This window comes from Siphateles boraxobius, unplaced genomic scaffold (genome assembly GCF_051911475.1).
Source record: "Siphateles boraxobius isolate OS27281-9 unplaced genomic scaffold, OSU_SipBor_1 32, whole genome shotgun sequence".
In the NCBI taxonomy this organism is placed as follows: Eukaryota; Metazoa; Chordata; class Actinopteri; order Cypriniformes; family Leuciscidae; genus Siphateles; species Siphateles boraxobius.
Window position 1 is genome coordinate 2,846,288 of NW_027508942.1, and position 15,105 is coordinate 2,861,392.

General features: G+C 37.8%; 2 protein-coding genes across 4 annotated transcripts in view; both read right to left on the reverse strand.

Moving 5' to 3' along the window:
- Positions 1-2,485, reverse strand: part of ttc9b (tetratricopeptide repeat domain 9B) — a 32,348-nt gene extending 29,863 nt beyond the window's left edge. The window contains exon 1 of the mRNA XM_077194532.1: positions 1,503-2,485. Coding sequence (XP_077050647.1) covers positions 1,503-1,950 — 448 coding nt within the window. The 5' untranslated portion in view covers positions 1,951-2,485. The remainder of the gene's footprint in view (positions 1-1,502) is intronic.
- Positions 2,486-3,355: 870 nt separating this feature from the next.
- Positions 3,356-13,498, reverse strand: cunh19orf47 (chromosome unknown C19orf47 homolog). Of its 3 annotated transcripts, none has more exons than XM_077194534.1 (8): positions 13,402-13,498; positions 11,055-11,142; positions 9,737-9,851; positions 9,293-9,374; positions 9,042-9,155; positions 8,165-8,308; positions 7,938-8,014; positions 3,356-5,420 (listed from the first exon to the last, which is right to left on the reverse strand). In XM_077194534.1, exons 1-8 carry the CDS (start codon positions 13,418-13,420, stop codon positions 4,884-4,886), a joined length of 1,176 nt encoding a protein of 391 aa, XP_077050649.1. In that variant the 5' UTR covers positions 13,421-13,498; the 3' UTR covers positions 3,356-4,883. The 3 variants fall into 3 exon arrangements, with proteins under 3 accessions (XP_077050649.1, XP_077050648.1, XP_077050650.1); XM_077194533.1 differs by having other exon boundaries at positions 8,165-8,314; XM_077194535.1 differs by lacking the exon at positions 8,165-8,308.
- Between the last annotated feature and the right edge of the window lie 1,607 nt (positions 13,499-15,105).

The following is a 15,105-nucleotide window of genomic DNA, read 5'->3' on the forward strand; positions in this document are numbered from 1 at the left end:
AGAGAGAGAGAGAGAGAGAGAGAGAGAGAGAGAGAGAGAGAGAGAGAGAGAGAGAGAGAGAGAGAGAGAGAGAGAGAGAGAGAGAGAGAGAGAGAGAGAGAGAGACTTACACCACGCAAAATGGATGCGCTTCATGTAAACATTTACTTGTTTGTATTTTCCTGTCAAAATAACGGAGTTCATCTGGAATTATTCAGCTTTCCGTGGGTGGGCGGCGGAACTAATGCGCAAACGGCAATCTCATTGGATGGCACTCATCACTGTTTTAATTTCAGCAAACGCTGACAACGTGATTAACATTCATGAACCCAGCAGCTCATTGTATATTGTCATTATTAGTAGTGGGGTTATCATCTTTTAATAATAGGCCTACCACTATAATATATAATACTATATCTAATAATAATATTATTACGGTATTAATTACTATTATCTATTTTTTTACAGAAACACTGAATGACCAACAATATCTTAAGCACCACCACCAGTCCTAAGTTCAGTTAAAATGACAAATATGCATGCATGAATATCAAGTTTTAGTTCTAATTACCAATGTTCGATCATTAACTAATGCTTACTTAACATAATATAATGATTGCTTGACTGATTTTAAGAGTGTACATTTATATATTTAAAAAGCTGTGTCATTTTACAAAAATAAGCTGATTTGGTGGAATGTAAAATATGAAATAAAATAAAATATATACAGCCTATATATCATAGCCTATATATAGGCCAATATAATTATATAATGTATCAGTCTGGCGAGTAACCAAAAAAAATTACCAGCCAATGGCGATTCTATTGCCAAGATGTGCGTCTGCGTAAAGGTTTAGGTTTTATTTTTTTCATCCATAAAATAACATTCCCAGAACGTTGCATGGTGTTAACTTATAGGCTACAGAACGTTCCTAAATGGTTATTTTAATAGTTATTATTAAACGGTGCATGTGTTTTGTGTAATGACATATACAGAGCTCTGAAACGAGTTTAATACTGCGTTTATGTTGAAATTAGATCAATCAAAACGCGTTATAACGATCATTTAAATCCAACTTTAGGCTATAGCTAAAATATTAAGTCAGGGTTAAGCATAGTGTGAAAAGCACAGAAATCTCAGTAAAGATAGAGTCGCTACAGAGGTTTGGGGAACGTTAGAGCAACGTTAAATTGACGTTAGAATAACGTTCTACAAACCAAAAACGAACGTTCCATTTCCGTTAAGAAAACTTTCCTGGCTAACCAAAAACAAACCTTAAAAGAACGTTCTGGGAACCAGAAATTGCTGGGAAATGCTTGATCGATTGTTTTCAGTCTTGCTTGTAAAAAACACAATCGTTTTCATGCTTTGTAATTAAACCAATATTTATATTTAAGCCCTTTATTACGTCCTCTATGTAGCCTCCAACACCTTCACCTTATCGACAGCATCTCAAAGTAGCTTCATCCTCATGCAACCTCCAGCAAGCGGTTCAGAACAATGGGCCGTTCCCGAGTCTCACCTGTCAGGCTGTCGTAGCACTCGATCTCGGTGCTCTCCACCGCTCTCCTCTGCTCTTCTGTCAGCTTGGCAGCGGGTTGGTTGAGGAGGTTCACCTCGGATCCGGTAGTCCCATCGACGACATGGACCCCTTTCAGTTGCAGCAGTGCCCTGTGATATTTCCCAATAGCCTCCCGGAATTTCTTCTCCTTGTAGCATCGGTGACCCTCCACTTTGAAGTCGATTGCTTTCTGTATTTTCGCCTCCATCTCCATCTCCGCGCCGCCGACGCGATACACTCCGCCGTCCCCAGCACCCGCCGCCGCCGCCAGACTCCGGCCCCCAGCCTCCGGGTAGCTCTTCAGGCTCTTGATCGAGTGCTGCTTCGCTTCCATCTCGCTCAGGAAGCCATGCTGGTCCGACACGGGTGCCTGTGTTCGCTTTAAGGGCTGGAGCAGCGTGCTGTGCATAAAGGATGCGAGCCAAACGAGCGGCGAAAAACACAGGCGCGACCGGGTAGTATAAAGTAAATACAACACTAAAGATTCCTGGCTGTAAAACGCGTAAAAGAGACAAAGAACTTAAACAAACAGATGACGGGTGTCTCTGGTAACGTGGAGGAGATGCTGGAGGAGGAGGACTCGTGCCGCCGGCCAGAGCAGCTTCAGCACCACAGACACAGACAGCGACAACGACAGCGAGGCATTATGGGAAGGATTTAATCGTGGGGAGATGCTGCTGCTACTGGTGGATCACGATTACATTAAAGAGGAGCGGTAAATCTACATGCTTAGAGCCAAACATGAATTTAATAAATGCAAAGGCTGCCCATCTTTACGTCGTTATCGTTAAAAAGAAAAAGCGAGGCAATCCAGCTCATTTGGGAACTGTGTTTTAGAACATGGTAGCTGGTTAATCAAACATGTAGTAATAATTAAACATTTTTTTTTAGCGCCATATAGTTCGCACCAGCTAAGACCAGGACAGGACCCCCCCCCCCCCCCCCCCCCAAAAAAAAACAACAACAACAACCAGTTCATGAAGCATGGAAAATGTGCCCTTAAATTGTCTTCCAGATCAAAGTGGAATTAATCTCCCTGGGAGCTTGAATGATTAATATTCCTGGCGAAACACCCAAGTCTGCTGAAGCTGGAAAGATAATTTACTAAAACACATCTAAAGGCTGAATTGTTACTTTGCTTTAATCTATTACTTACAACATAAATATACAAGTTAATCTTTTTGGTGTAGCATTGTAATTAATAACAGCCTAAATGAAAACACTGAGTCAGCATTAAGAGCCAAATGTTGAACATGAACTGCTGAAGTCGTTTTACAACAGTAGAGACACAAGGGCTTGTGTAGTCCTCACCATCTGTCATTTACTAGAGCATGTATTAAACACACTTCAGTGCTGTGCTTTTTTGCAAGCACATCGGTTTCGATTCATCTATCCTTTCATTTTGGAGAAACTATAAAAAATAATTGTCATTATCTCTATAGTGACCTTCTTTATCAAACTAATTATGCAGCAAAAGTCTTAAAGGGACAGATCCCCCAAAAATGAAAATTCTGTCATTAATTACACACCCTCATGTCATTACAAACAGTAAAAAAAATGTTTTAAATATACTGACAGTATTTTCATTTTTTGGTAAAATATCTCTTTAAATGCTTACAAAGGTATATTGCGCCGATCAGTTCCTTCCATTGTGAAATGCACTCAAATTCAGATAGGATTATAATGACGGCCCTTCAAATCACCAAGATACAATAATAAGCATGATGTAACTATAATATGCTCTAAAACCCAGTTCAATTTACATATTAATGCATTTCACATGACATTTGAAAAATAAAAGAAACAATTCAAGGTTTTATCTGTTTTATCTTTTTATATTCAATCCATTCCAAAAACAAATAATCTTAATATTTTATAAACTTACCCAGTTAAAATGTTTTCGCAGTTATTTTTCCTTAATCTAACTTAAAGTCTGCATTTGAGATGCTTCAAATTAAAATATTTATAAAAACAGAAGAAACATGACATAAAACACAGAAAGTGAAGGTGAATACCTATTAGAACAGGGTGATTAGTGGATGCTGTAGAAAACGGTGTAAAGGGGTGAAAACGTACACAATACACAAGGGTCCACCTCCACGTGCGATGCTTGGCAACAGCATGCTATTACCAATGCTATATTTGCTCTGCTTGTCCAAGTAACACTTAACATCACAAATTTCCATTGGGTGGCATTTCAAATGCGGAAATTTGATAACAGAGGCTCTTTTACACACCGACTGTGTGATTTCAAGCAAACTAACAGTTGTGGTCAAAAAAGGGGCGGTCACACGACACTTAAATTCTGATCATATGCATGCGAACGTGGGAGAAGTTTTACATTTTGTTACATGGTGTTCAAAAGCCTAACTTTGGGGAACATGATCCTTTGAAGTTTTATGGTAATTTTTATAAAATCAAGGAACAAACATTAAAGCTGCAGGTATGCAGTAGATATCTATATGCATATTTATATATCACTTGTTATATATAAAAAATTCTTTTTTTAAAGTCCAGTGTGACCACAGCTTAGGGCGCATTAATGGCAATGCGCATGTATACAGTTCAGCTATTAAAAGGCTTTTCTGATCTTTTAAGTTAAAGGGATAGGTTACCAAAAAATTCTGTCATCATTTACCCACCCTCATGTCCAAACCTGTATGATTATTTTCTTTTTTGTTCTGCAGAAGCATGTTGGTAACCAAATCAATGAAGTGTGAAATTAAGACATTTCTTCAACATCTTTTGTATTCCACAGAAGTCAGTCAGTCAGAGTTTTGAAATGAGTAAATGGGTGAGTAAATGACGACAATAATAATTTTTAGGTAAACTATCTCTTCAAAAACAGGAGGTGGTAAGAGGATGGTTGAACATGAGCTTTCTTCATGGAGGAAATGGAGGTGTTTGTGGTAAACAGAGCACATGCTTTCACTTACGTCTCTTGTCTACTGTAGTAAAACAAATATATATATTTCGAGCATTTGATGCTGGGCGCCATGCGTTTTAAAATCTTCATTATAAACCCCTTTAATGTGAGAAAATGTTTCACTCACAGGGGCGCAGGAAAGTAGCTTTCAAAGTAGGAAAGCAGGATAAAGAACGATTCCTACAACCAAAAATAAGTAAGTCCACACACACTGACATTAAACATATTGCAGCCGTCCCTTTTTGTCCCCTAATATCATAATCATAACACTTAATGAGGTACAGCATATCGACTTCCCAATCCATCAAGGGTGGTCTTAGAGTTTCTCCACTCACTCAAATGGAAATTCAGGTGGGTTTTAGGTTATAAAAGGAGCAAGCAGGATAAAAAGGGGTCCCCTTCTCAGTTTTTGGTCATTAGATTTTCCGGGTGCCCAGCCTCTTAAATACACTGACTGCCCCAGCGTCCATCTGAGCCCCGTGAGTGTCACCTGTGCTGCTACTGACCTTAGGGCTGGCCAGAGCGAAGCTGCCCTGGGCTTTGCTTCTGCTACTCGTGACTCGACTGTCCTGCGTGTCTGTAGGCTGACTGACTAGAGGAGTAGAGGAGGTAGGGTTGACTGAGGGAGCTTTTCCCAGTCTCTGCAGCACACCCAGTTTAGGCGTCACCTCCTGGATGGAGGAGGAGGTAGAGGATATAGGTGGTGTGACTTCAGATGGGGGGAGTTTGTACTTGGCGCCCAGTCGACGCAGAGTGAGAGGTTTTGATTTGGTGTTTACAGTCTCTTTTTTAGAAGAAGGTGGGAGTCGTTTGAGGATGCCGGCATACTGCAGCACTGAGCCTTCCTCATCGCTTTCATTGTCCTCGAAGGAGTCAGTGACATTAACGGTCTTCCCTCCACCCTCTTCATCCTCCTCTGCTTCACCCAGTCGGCTAAACACACCTGTTGGCTGCTGCACAACAGGAAGACCACGATATAAACAAATCAGGAGTTATTGGTTGAAACACTTTATAATTAGTTCTCATTAGTTAATGCATTAGCGATCACGAACAAACAACAAATAATACTCTTTTGAATACCTTATTTTATAATGGTTTCACGAATTCTACCAAATGATGTAAAAAATATCATCCCATATACAGAGGTAGACAGTCACTCCTCGTGTTTGCTGGATAGCAGCTGATGCAGGGGATAGCATGATATTACACAAACCTCTAAAATCCCTACACTATAAAAATAGTAATGAGTGCGTGAAGTGAATGAGTGTAAACTACATGAATGAAATGATGCACAGCACGAATGCAAATATACACTCACCTAAAGGATTATTAGGAACACCTGTTCAATTTCTCATTAGTGCAATTATCTAATCAACCAATCACATGGCAGTTGCTTCAATGCATTTAGGGGTGTGGTCCTGGTGAAGACAATCTCCTGAACTCCAAACTGAATGTCAGAATGGGAAAGAAAGGTGATTTAAGCAATTTTGAGCGTGGCATGGTTGTTGGTGCCAGACGGGCCGGTCTGAGTATTTTACAATCTGCTCAGTTACTGGGATTTTCACGCACAACCATTTCTAGGGTTTACAAAGAATAGTGTGAAAAGGGAAAAACATCCAGTATGCGGCAGTCCTGTGGGCGAAAATGCCTTGTTGATGCTAGAGGTCAGAGGAGAATGGGACGACTGATTCAAACTGATAGAAGAGCAACTTTGACTGAAATAACCACTTGTTACAACCGAGGTATGCAGCAAAGCATTTGTGAAGCCACAACACGCACAACCTTGAGGCGGATGGGCTACAACAGCAGAAGACCCCACCGGGTACCACTCATCTCCACTTCAAATAGGAAAAAGAGGCTACAATTTGCAAGAGCTGACCAAAATTGGACAGTCGAAGACTGCAAAAATGTTGTCTGGTCTGATGAGTCTCGATTTCTGTTGAGACATTCAGATGGTAGAGTCAGAATTTGGCGTAAACAGAATGAGAACATGGATCCATCATGCCTTGTTACCACTGTGCAGGCTGGTGGTGTTGGTGTAATGGTGTGGGGGATGTTTTCTTGGCACACTTTAGGCCCCTTAGTGCCAATTGGGCATTGTTTAAATGCCACGGCCTACCTGTGCATTGTTTCTGACCATGTCCATCCCTTTATGGCCACTATGTACCCATCCTCTGATGGCTACATCCAGCAGGATAATCCAACATGTCACAAAGCTCGAATCATTTCAAATTGGTTTCTTGAACATGACAATGAGTTCACTGTACTAAAATGGCCCCCACAGTCACCAGATCTCAATCCAATAGAGCATCTTTGGGATGTGGTGGAACGGGAGCTTCGTGCCCTGGATGTGCATCCCACAAATCTCCATCAACTGCAAGATACTATCCAATCAATATGGGCCAACATTTCTAAAGAATGCTTTCAGCACCTTGTTGAATCAATGCCACGTAGAATTAAGGCAGTTCTGAAGTCGAAAGGGGGTCAAACACAGAATTAGTATGGTGTTCCTAATAATCCTTTAGGTGAGTGTATATAGCTGCATTTCCGTCTTCTGTGTCTCTCAGAAATCAGACCTTTGATAAGAGTAATATCAGCTAAAATACTTAATCATACACATTTTCTACCATTCGATGTCTATTTAAATGTTGTAAACATTGTAGCGACACTGGTGGTCGTTGAGCAAACAACGAATTGTTGTTTAGGGGTAAAAAAAAGTTGGAAATACCCTTAACAATCAGACACCATTCACTCTGCCGAGAGCGATGTTTAGATTAATATGTAAAAGCGTCCTGCACGCTTTACTCTCAATAACTAAAACAACAAAAATAACAGCGGTGAGAAAGCAGCAGTTAAGAAAGCATCTGATCATAGCGATGTGGATGTTAGCACAAGCTCATGCACAAGCTCGGCATCATGTCAGCAGATCAGGTAATTAAAATTACACTATTATGATTTTTTGATTAAAAGGTATATTTGAGACTATAGACTATATAGTGAGACTATAGTTTGAATGAATCCCTTTACCGTGCATTACAGTACAGAATGGCTCATTTCATGTGTCACTGAACAGAAGAGAGACTCTCGCGTAAACGTCACATGCTTTTGATTTTCTCGGAAAAAACGACCAGAATCCTTCACGTAAAAATCAGTCTGCAGGCTTTCATAGACAAGCTAGGAAGTCGGGGAAGGTCTCGTTTTTAAAGTTTCGTTACAAGCTGTTCACACATTGGCAATAAAAAAAATATTTCGATTAATGCATGAAAATTCTTATATATCGCTCGTTTAAAATTTAGCAATGATCTAAAAAAAAAAGTTTGTTTCATGGGACCCAATACATTAACTACATGAACACTGTAGTGTTACAGAGTCAATAAACAACAATGTGTGTAATAAAGAGAAAACAATTATCAGTGTATGGGTTTATGCTCTCTTGTTTATCTGATAAGATTATTAATACAATTTCTCACCTTATTGGCTGAGACTGTGTCAGTCTTAGACTCGGCCCCAAGTCTGTCAAACACTGAAGTGCGCTTTAAAACCTTGGCTGTGGAAATGAAAGGAAAGATGATACGATTAAATCAATCTCATCTGTACCCATTGCAAATTTTCAGTTGGCATGTCTAATTTCAATACTTAAAATTACAGTAATATCATATAAGCTCTAAGCCTCAACAAATATACTATGTCAGGGCACCTTTCTTGGCCTGCTGTGCCAGGATGCGTCGGGTGCGATCGGTCGTGCCTTTTGGCATGTTTATGATATATTTCCCCTCCATTTCTCTAGTGACTCGCCGGCGCTTCTTTTGCAACCCATTTTCTTCTGCTGGCTTGCTGGGAACTAAAACTGGGAAAGTTTTAAATCATCCCATTCCATTTAAAAAATTTAATCCAAACTCATCTACTCTACTGTTCAAAGGCTTGGGGTCAATGTGTGGTTTTTTTTTTTTTTTTAAAGAAAGAAAGATGCATTAAATTGATCAAAAGTGAAAAATTTTAATAAATGTAAATACTTTTACATTGTTACAAAGAGTTTCTATTTCAAGTTTTCAAATAACTGTTGCTTATTTAAACTTTCATTTTCAGGATTCATCAATAATCCTGAAAATAAAATGCATCACAATTTCCACAAATATATTAAGCAGCAGCTTCTAAGATTGATAATAATTAGAAATATTTCTCTAGCATCAAATCAACATATAAGAATGAGACAGAATCACAAAAAAATTACATTTTAAAATATTAAAATAGAAAAGTTATTTTAAATTATACTAATTTTCCCACAATATTACTGTTACTACTGTATTTTGATCAAATAAATGCAAACAGACTTGTTTTTTTTCTTTTTTTTCTTACCAACCCCAATTTTTTGAACAATAGTGTAAATAATAAATAAATATATATATATATATATATATATATATATATATATATATATATATATATATATATATATATATATATATATAAATTCTGTGTCCTGTAATAATCTAAGCAGTTAAAGTCTAGCAAGGTGCATTCACTAAACCCTTGACTGACATCTCTACGTATCAACAAAGTTCAATCCCAGGTACCTGGTTTGGCACTGGCGTTGGAGACCGTCACTGATATTCGGTTGTCAGGGCGCCGGGCAGGAGTGCTTGGTGGGGAGTCCCGACTCAGAGCATTGGCAATCATGCGTGTGGCAGCTGTCAGAGTAACATGAACATTACCAGAGCTATAGCTTCAGCCCATTCAGACAAAGATAAATCACTCCCTGTATGAGCAACCAGTAAAGAACTGCAGGGAAACTGTAAATTAAGGACTTAATACTTAAAATACTTACGAGTGTTAGCGGTACGTCTCAGTTCAGCCTGTACACTAGTTTGTCCAGCCGTAATGGCCTCAGTTGCCATTTTACACATATCCTGTATTAAGAGAAAGGAAGAGTAGTTCACATTCAGAATAATGAAGCATGCCAAACTTTAGTGGTCAACAAATACTGATACCAATATCTAGAGACCAGGGTTTCTGGTTGCTGCTGATTAATGTACTATATAATTGTATCCATTTTATTTCAAATTGACATTTAAAAATTCAATCTATTAATAATTCTGTCAGTAAATATTGGAACACTTACATTAATCTGCCAAGCATAGACAGTCAACAGTCAATAATGTCAAACTGCCAAAAATATTGGCAAATTTATTAGGGTTTTACTAAAAGAACTATTTCACTTTTTGAAACATTTAAAGACGCAAATACTTCAAAATCCAGCATTTGCACCAACCTGTCTATACACTTGCTTTGCATGTTTGAGAATAGCTATGATGTCCCCGATGACTGTGATTCCCAAGTCCATCATTATTTCTTTACTGAGGTCCATGAGCATGTTTTTCTGAATCCTGGACAACAACAAAAAAGGTAGTTTGAGACATTTACAGCTTCCAGTTGTGTTCAGAATGTAGTTTGTTCACATTTCAGAGCAGACCAGACCAGATCCTGACCTTTCAAGATGGTGAAAAACATCCAGCAAATTAAAGCACACATAAGCAGGCTGAGATCAATCCTTTTTTGAACATTCTCTTAAAAACAGGCAGAGTTGGGGTAGTGACACATTACAAGTTACGTAATCAGAATACTTTTTTCTAAATCACAAGTAAAGTAACTTCATTACTTTAAAATTTAAAACAAAATATCAGAGTTACTTTTTCAAATAAGTAATGCAAGTTACGCTGTTTTCCCATGTATTGACTGACAGCTCTCCTGTCCCCATGTTGAGAGAAATTAGGAGAGGTGTTGTGTGTGAACATGATGGGTGTTGTAGCTAAAGACTATTGGCGCTTTTCCACTACACAGTACCAGCTCGACTCGACTCGCCTTTGTTTGGTTTTCCAAAGTTGTACCTGTACCTGCTTTCGGTACTTTTTTCCGGATCACCTCCGGCGAGGTTCTAAGCGGGCTGAGGCGAGACTAAAATGTGACGTGAAAACACTGCAGACTGCTGATTGGTCAGAGAGAATCGTCACTATTCACCGCGTCATCATTGCACGCGCCACACGGAGCTATTTTTTTCAGCAGTGTTTCGTTTTGCTGCCCTGAGCCTCTCCTTTAAAACAACGTTTGTCTTCTTGCTGTGAGAAACAGCCACATCCCGAGGATCAAAAACAACATACACTCGATTTCCTCCATTTTCCTGTGTGTGTGTGGGTAGCGGGTGTGTGTCGCGTAGTTCCTGTGGCGTCGCTATGAAGACCAGGTAATATTGGGGAGGTACTACCTGTTATGGAAAACGGAGGGAAAAGCGAATCGAGTCGAGCTGATACTGGTAATGGAAAAGCGCCATAAATGTGTGCATGCGTTTACTCATCTCACTTGCACAAACATAGATTCAGTATTCCTCAAAATGAATAAAACAATTAATCAAACCAACAAACAAACAAGCAAGCCCAGCAGAAAAAAAATAATGCAAAACATTACTTTCCATAAAATGTAACTAAGTAACAGTTCATTTTTAGGGGGTAATGCAATATTGTAACATTACTTTTAAAAGTAAATGTCCCTAACAGGAACAGTAAAGATAAAAAAAAGCAATCATTTGTTTTTACCTGTTATCAACAAATGACACGGCATAGTTGACAGCCAGTCCAGGAGGGATCCCAGCATCTTTGAAGAACTGGATCCATTCTGAGGTGGCTAAAGCACCAAGGAAAACACAGTGATTATATACATTATGAAAAATTTGAATTCAAAAGTTGTCTCTCAAATGACACACTATACACTTAGCCTACTTAACTGTGTAGTGTATGCATTTTATAAGGAGACTGATGTAGCACCTCCCTATCAGCTAAGTGAGGAAAACTGCAACAATTAAGTGCATAAAGTGTCCAAAAAATCCACACTTGGTTTTTACAGTAAATTAAATGCATCATCCATCCAGATATTTAGAGTGCATTATTTCTTTTTGCAATTTTCAGTGTGAAGATACTAATCACAGTTTAGATTATAGATAGATAAAGACAGTAGAGATCAGTGCATGCAAACTGGGATGCACCTAATGAGAAATGTGTGCATTCTTTTTATGTTACAAAATACTGTAAAATCAAAGCAATCAGTACAGAAGTTTTACACCATCTTATTTGTTTAGCATGGCTTTTAATTTTTGACTGTTTATCTGTCAGATAGCTGTTTAATGTCTCAGAGGAAAGTGTTCATGAATGTGCAGATACAATTTTTAAAAATTATATTATATTGCACAGACTGAAGATTTATTTTAATTTGCATATTTGGCATTTATTGGATAACACACTGTGTTTTCATATGGTTATGGAAAAACACCCTTATAAAGGTAAAAATAGGCACAGAAAATCAATTCTATGGGGCAAACAAAAAATATTTGGTGTAGACCTAACTCAACATGGAAAAGAGGTCAGCAGCATATAGGATATGAATGACAACGAGAACACATGGTCAGCCAGAGCAGCTGCATGGGTGTTATTTTTAAAGTTGTGAGTCTTGTGTCTGTAACTGAAGGTCATTCACACACTTAAAGAGATAGTTCACCCAAAAACTGCCATCATTTACTCACCCTCAAGTTGTTCCAAACCTGTATGAATTTTCTTCTGCTGAACAGAGAAGAACATATTTTAAAGAATGTCGGTAACTAAACAAGTGATGGGATCCTACTGATTTCCAATGGGTTTTTTTCCATACTATGGAAGACAATGGGGTCCATCAACTGTTTGGTTACCCATATTCTTTAAAATATCTTCTTTTTGTGCAGAAGAAAGAAACTCATACAGGTTTGGAACAACTTGAGGGTGAGTAAAGGAGGACAGGATTTATTTAACAAAACTAGCTGCATGGATATATTCAAAAAATTGTTTATATTAAAACAAAAATAAACTATAAGAGTCCTAAAGATTTATTTCTATTTAGGATTAACCTGCCAGTGTTCAGTATGTCAATGGTATTACTGGTCCACACTAGAGTATATTCTAAAAACAAGTCTAACCCCAGCAGAAAAAAACGCTTCAAAATGGTTTATTGCTCTTAAAAGATCTCAAAGACTGACCAAGCTGGTTAAGCTGGTCAGCAAGCTGGTCTCACAGCTGAAAAGGTGCAAAAATCCTTCATAAATGAGCCAACCTCACCAGGCAGGAAGACCAGATAAGAACAAACCAGTTTTTTTTTTTAAGTATCAAATAATTCGGTTACACTTTATTTTACGGTGTCATTGTTAGAGTGTAATTAAATATTTAAGTACAGTATAATATTCATTAACTACATGTACTTACTATAGGGTTAGGGGGGTAGGATTAGGTTGAGGGTTAATTGCCTGTAATTAGGCATAATTTTCTGTTATTACTATGGTAATTACATGGAACATAATTAACAAGGACACTGTAAAATAAAGTGTTACCAATAATTATTTTACAGAAAGGCGCAATAATTTTAAGGGAATTGCTCGATAAACACATTTACATATAAAGTAATATCAAATTTACTGAAATTCACTTTAGAATAATAAGCATAATGGTATGTTGACATCTAGACATTATTTAAAAAAATTGCTAACAGTTAGTAACGTTAATAAACAGACAAACATATAGCCTTATATTATGTCTGTTACAAAAATGCCCATTAAAAGTGTACACTACATAAACATATTTCACTTGATACGCTTATAATATATATTAAAGCAAGTTTGAGGGATATAAATAGCATATTAATAGCAATGTTGTATAAAAACGAAACAATAGTAACGTTAATACAGCGCGGGGCCTGTTTCATTGAACCCTGCTGCTGTTATTGCGCTTTAGCCCTTTGTGAAGACCAAACCAAGCCATTCCCCTCTAAATGTTCCACCACAGAAAGCTAAATATTGATATAAGCCGCTTTACGGATCTGTACAGTCACCGTATTCCAAAAATAAGGGTCATTTCTTTCTCTTACCTGTTGTAACGGTCGCCATCTTGCCAGGGAAAAACCGACGCGTTGCGGAAATGTTGTGACGTCACATCCTCTCCGTCTTCGGAACGAATCGGCTGACCGGAATTTTCCGAATGAACTGAGCAATCATAGGCTCAAACATGTTTTATTTAACGTTTTGTTGCTCCAGTGGGTCATTTTGTGTGCAATTACTGGTACAACTGGAAGGTTGTTATTAACGGAATTTTCCATGACAACCTCAGTCGCCATTCATTTCATGGAAAAGAGATCCAATGCAAGTTAATGGTGTCATTCTGTCTTACTCATCTCTTTTTCTTTTTCACCTGTGAAAGAAACTCTTACGGCTTTATAAACAACAAAAGGGTAAGTAAATGATGATAATACTGTCATATTTTTGGGTGAAATATCTCTCTGATTTTATAATTCAGTGTGCTGTTTCTATTGTATCCACTAGGTGGCGTTAAAAGCTCATTAATAACATGTCTATATGATATCATATACTGTATGTTTGAGTGTCTGAGCTAAGGGCTTTCAGATGCCACAGACCCCAAAATATGATTACACTTTATTTTAATGTGTCCCTGTTACAGTGTAGCTATACATTTAAGTACTGAGTAATATTAATTAAGTACATGTAGGGTGGTTTGTTCAGGGTTAGTTACATGTAATTATGCCTAATTTATAGTTATTACAATAGTAAATACATGTACCATGTGTAACAAGAAAACATACCAATAAAGCGTTACCCGATTCAATTTATACCATGAAAAAAAAATGTATAATATGTTTGAAAAACGAACAGATAGAGAGTCTTTGTGAATATGTTTATTTTGTAGACATTTCCTTTACAAGAAAAGTTGGACGTCATACAAAGATATTAAGATAGGACAGTACACCAAGATTTCACAGTCTAACAATATGAAATGTCATTCTCCATTCATTAAAGGGCTAGAAATATAGCATAATGGAGAAAGGGTGAAAAAAGAGAGAATGTAGAACGTCAGATTATATAATTCACAAGGGTTGCTCAGTATATATTAAATATGCTGTTCAATATGAGAACTCTGAAACTCACTCTGCAAAGCACTCTGAAATCACAAGAGTCCTAAACCCACAACCTCAAATCTCCGACGACACGTCTGTCATGGGCTTTCTTAGTCAAGAATATACAAACAGTATTGAAAAAGCACCATTTTTTTTTTCAGTTTGAAATGTTTTGTGATGATTCTTGTTACACCTAACTTTGATGAAATAGGAGAAATAGCTCTTTAACAAGTAGTTCTATTTCACCTATACTGAAGGCAATCTTAAAATGTGCATTAGAACGTGAAACAGTTCTCTTATCAATCCATGCACTGACAAACACACTCGTAATGCATAACCGTCCCATGACTGAGGTCTCAGCAGAGTAAATCATACACAAGGTAAACTGGAAAGACAAACCTAGTTGTCTCAAATCTTCACTGTGATACTGTAGCATCAGAAATGACTTTAATCATACAATACGCTTGATTTGCTACATGGTTCAGAGTATCTGATATATTGCATTGCACCGTGTCAATTCAAAGCACTGTGAATTTGAAAATACCTAGGATGATCATTGCTAGAACAGCTTAATCTAAGCAAAGAGTTTCTGCAAAGTGGAAGACCACAGAGTCACTGATACTGTATCATTTAACTGGCATCTCCTTATGCTATAATATCAGA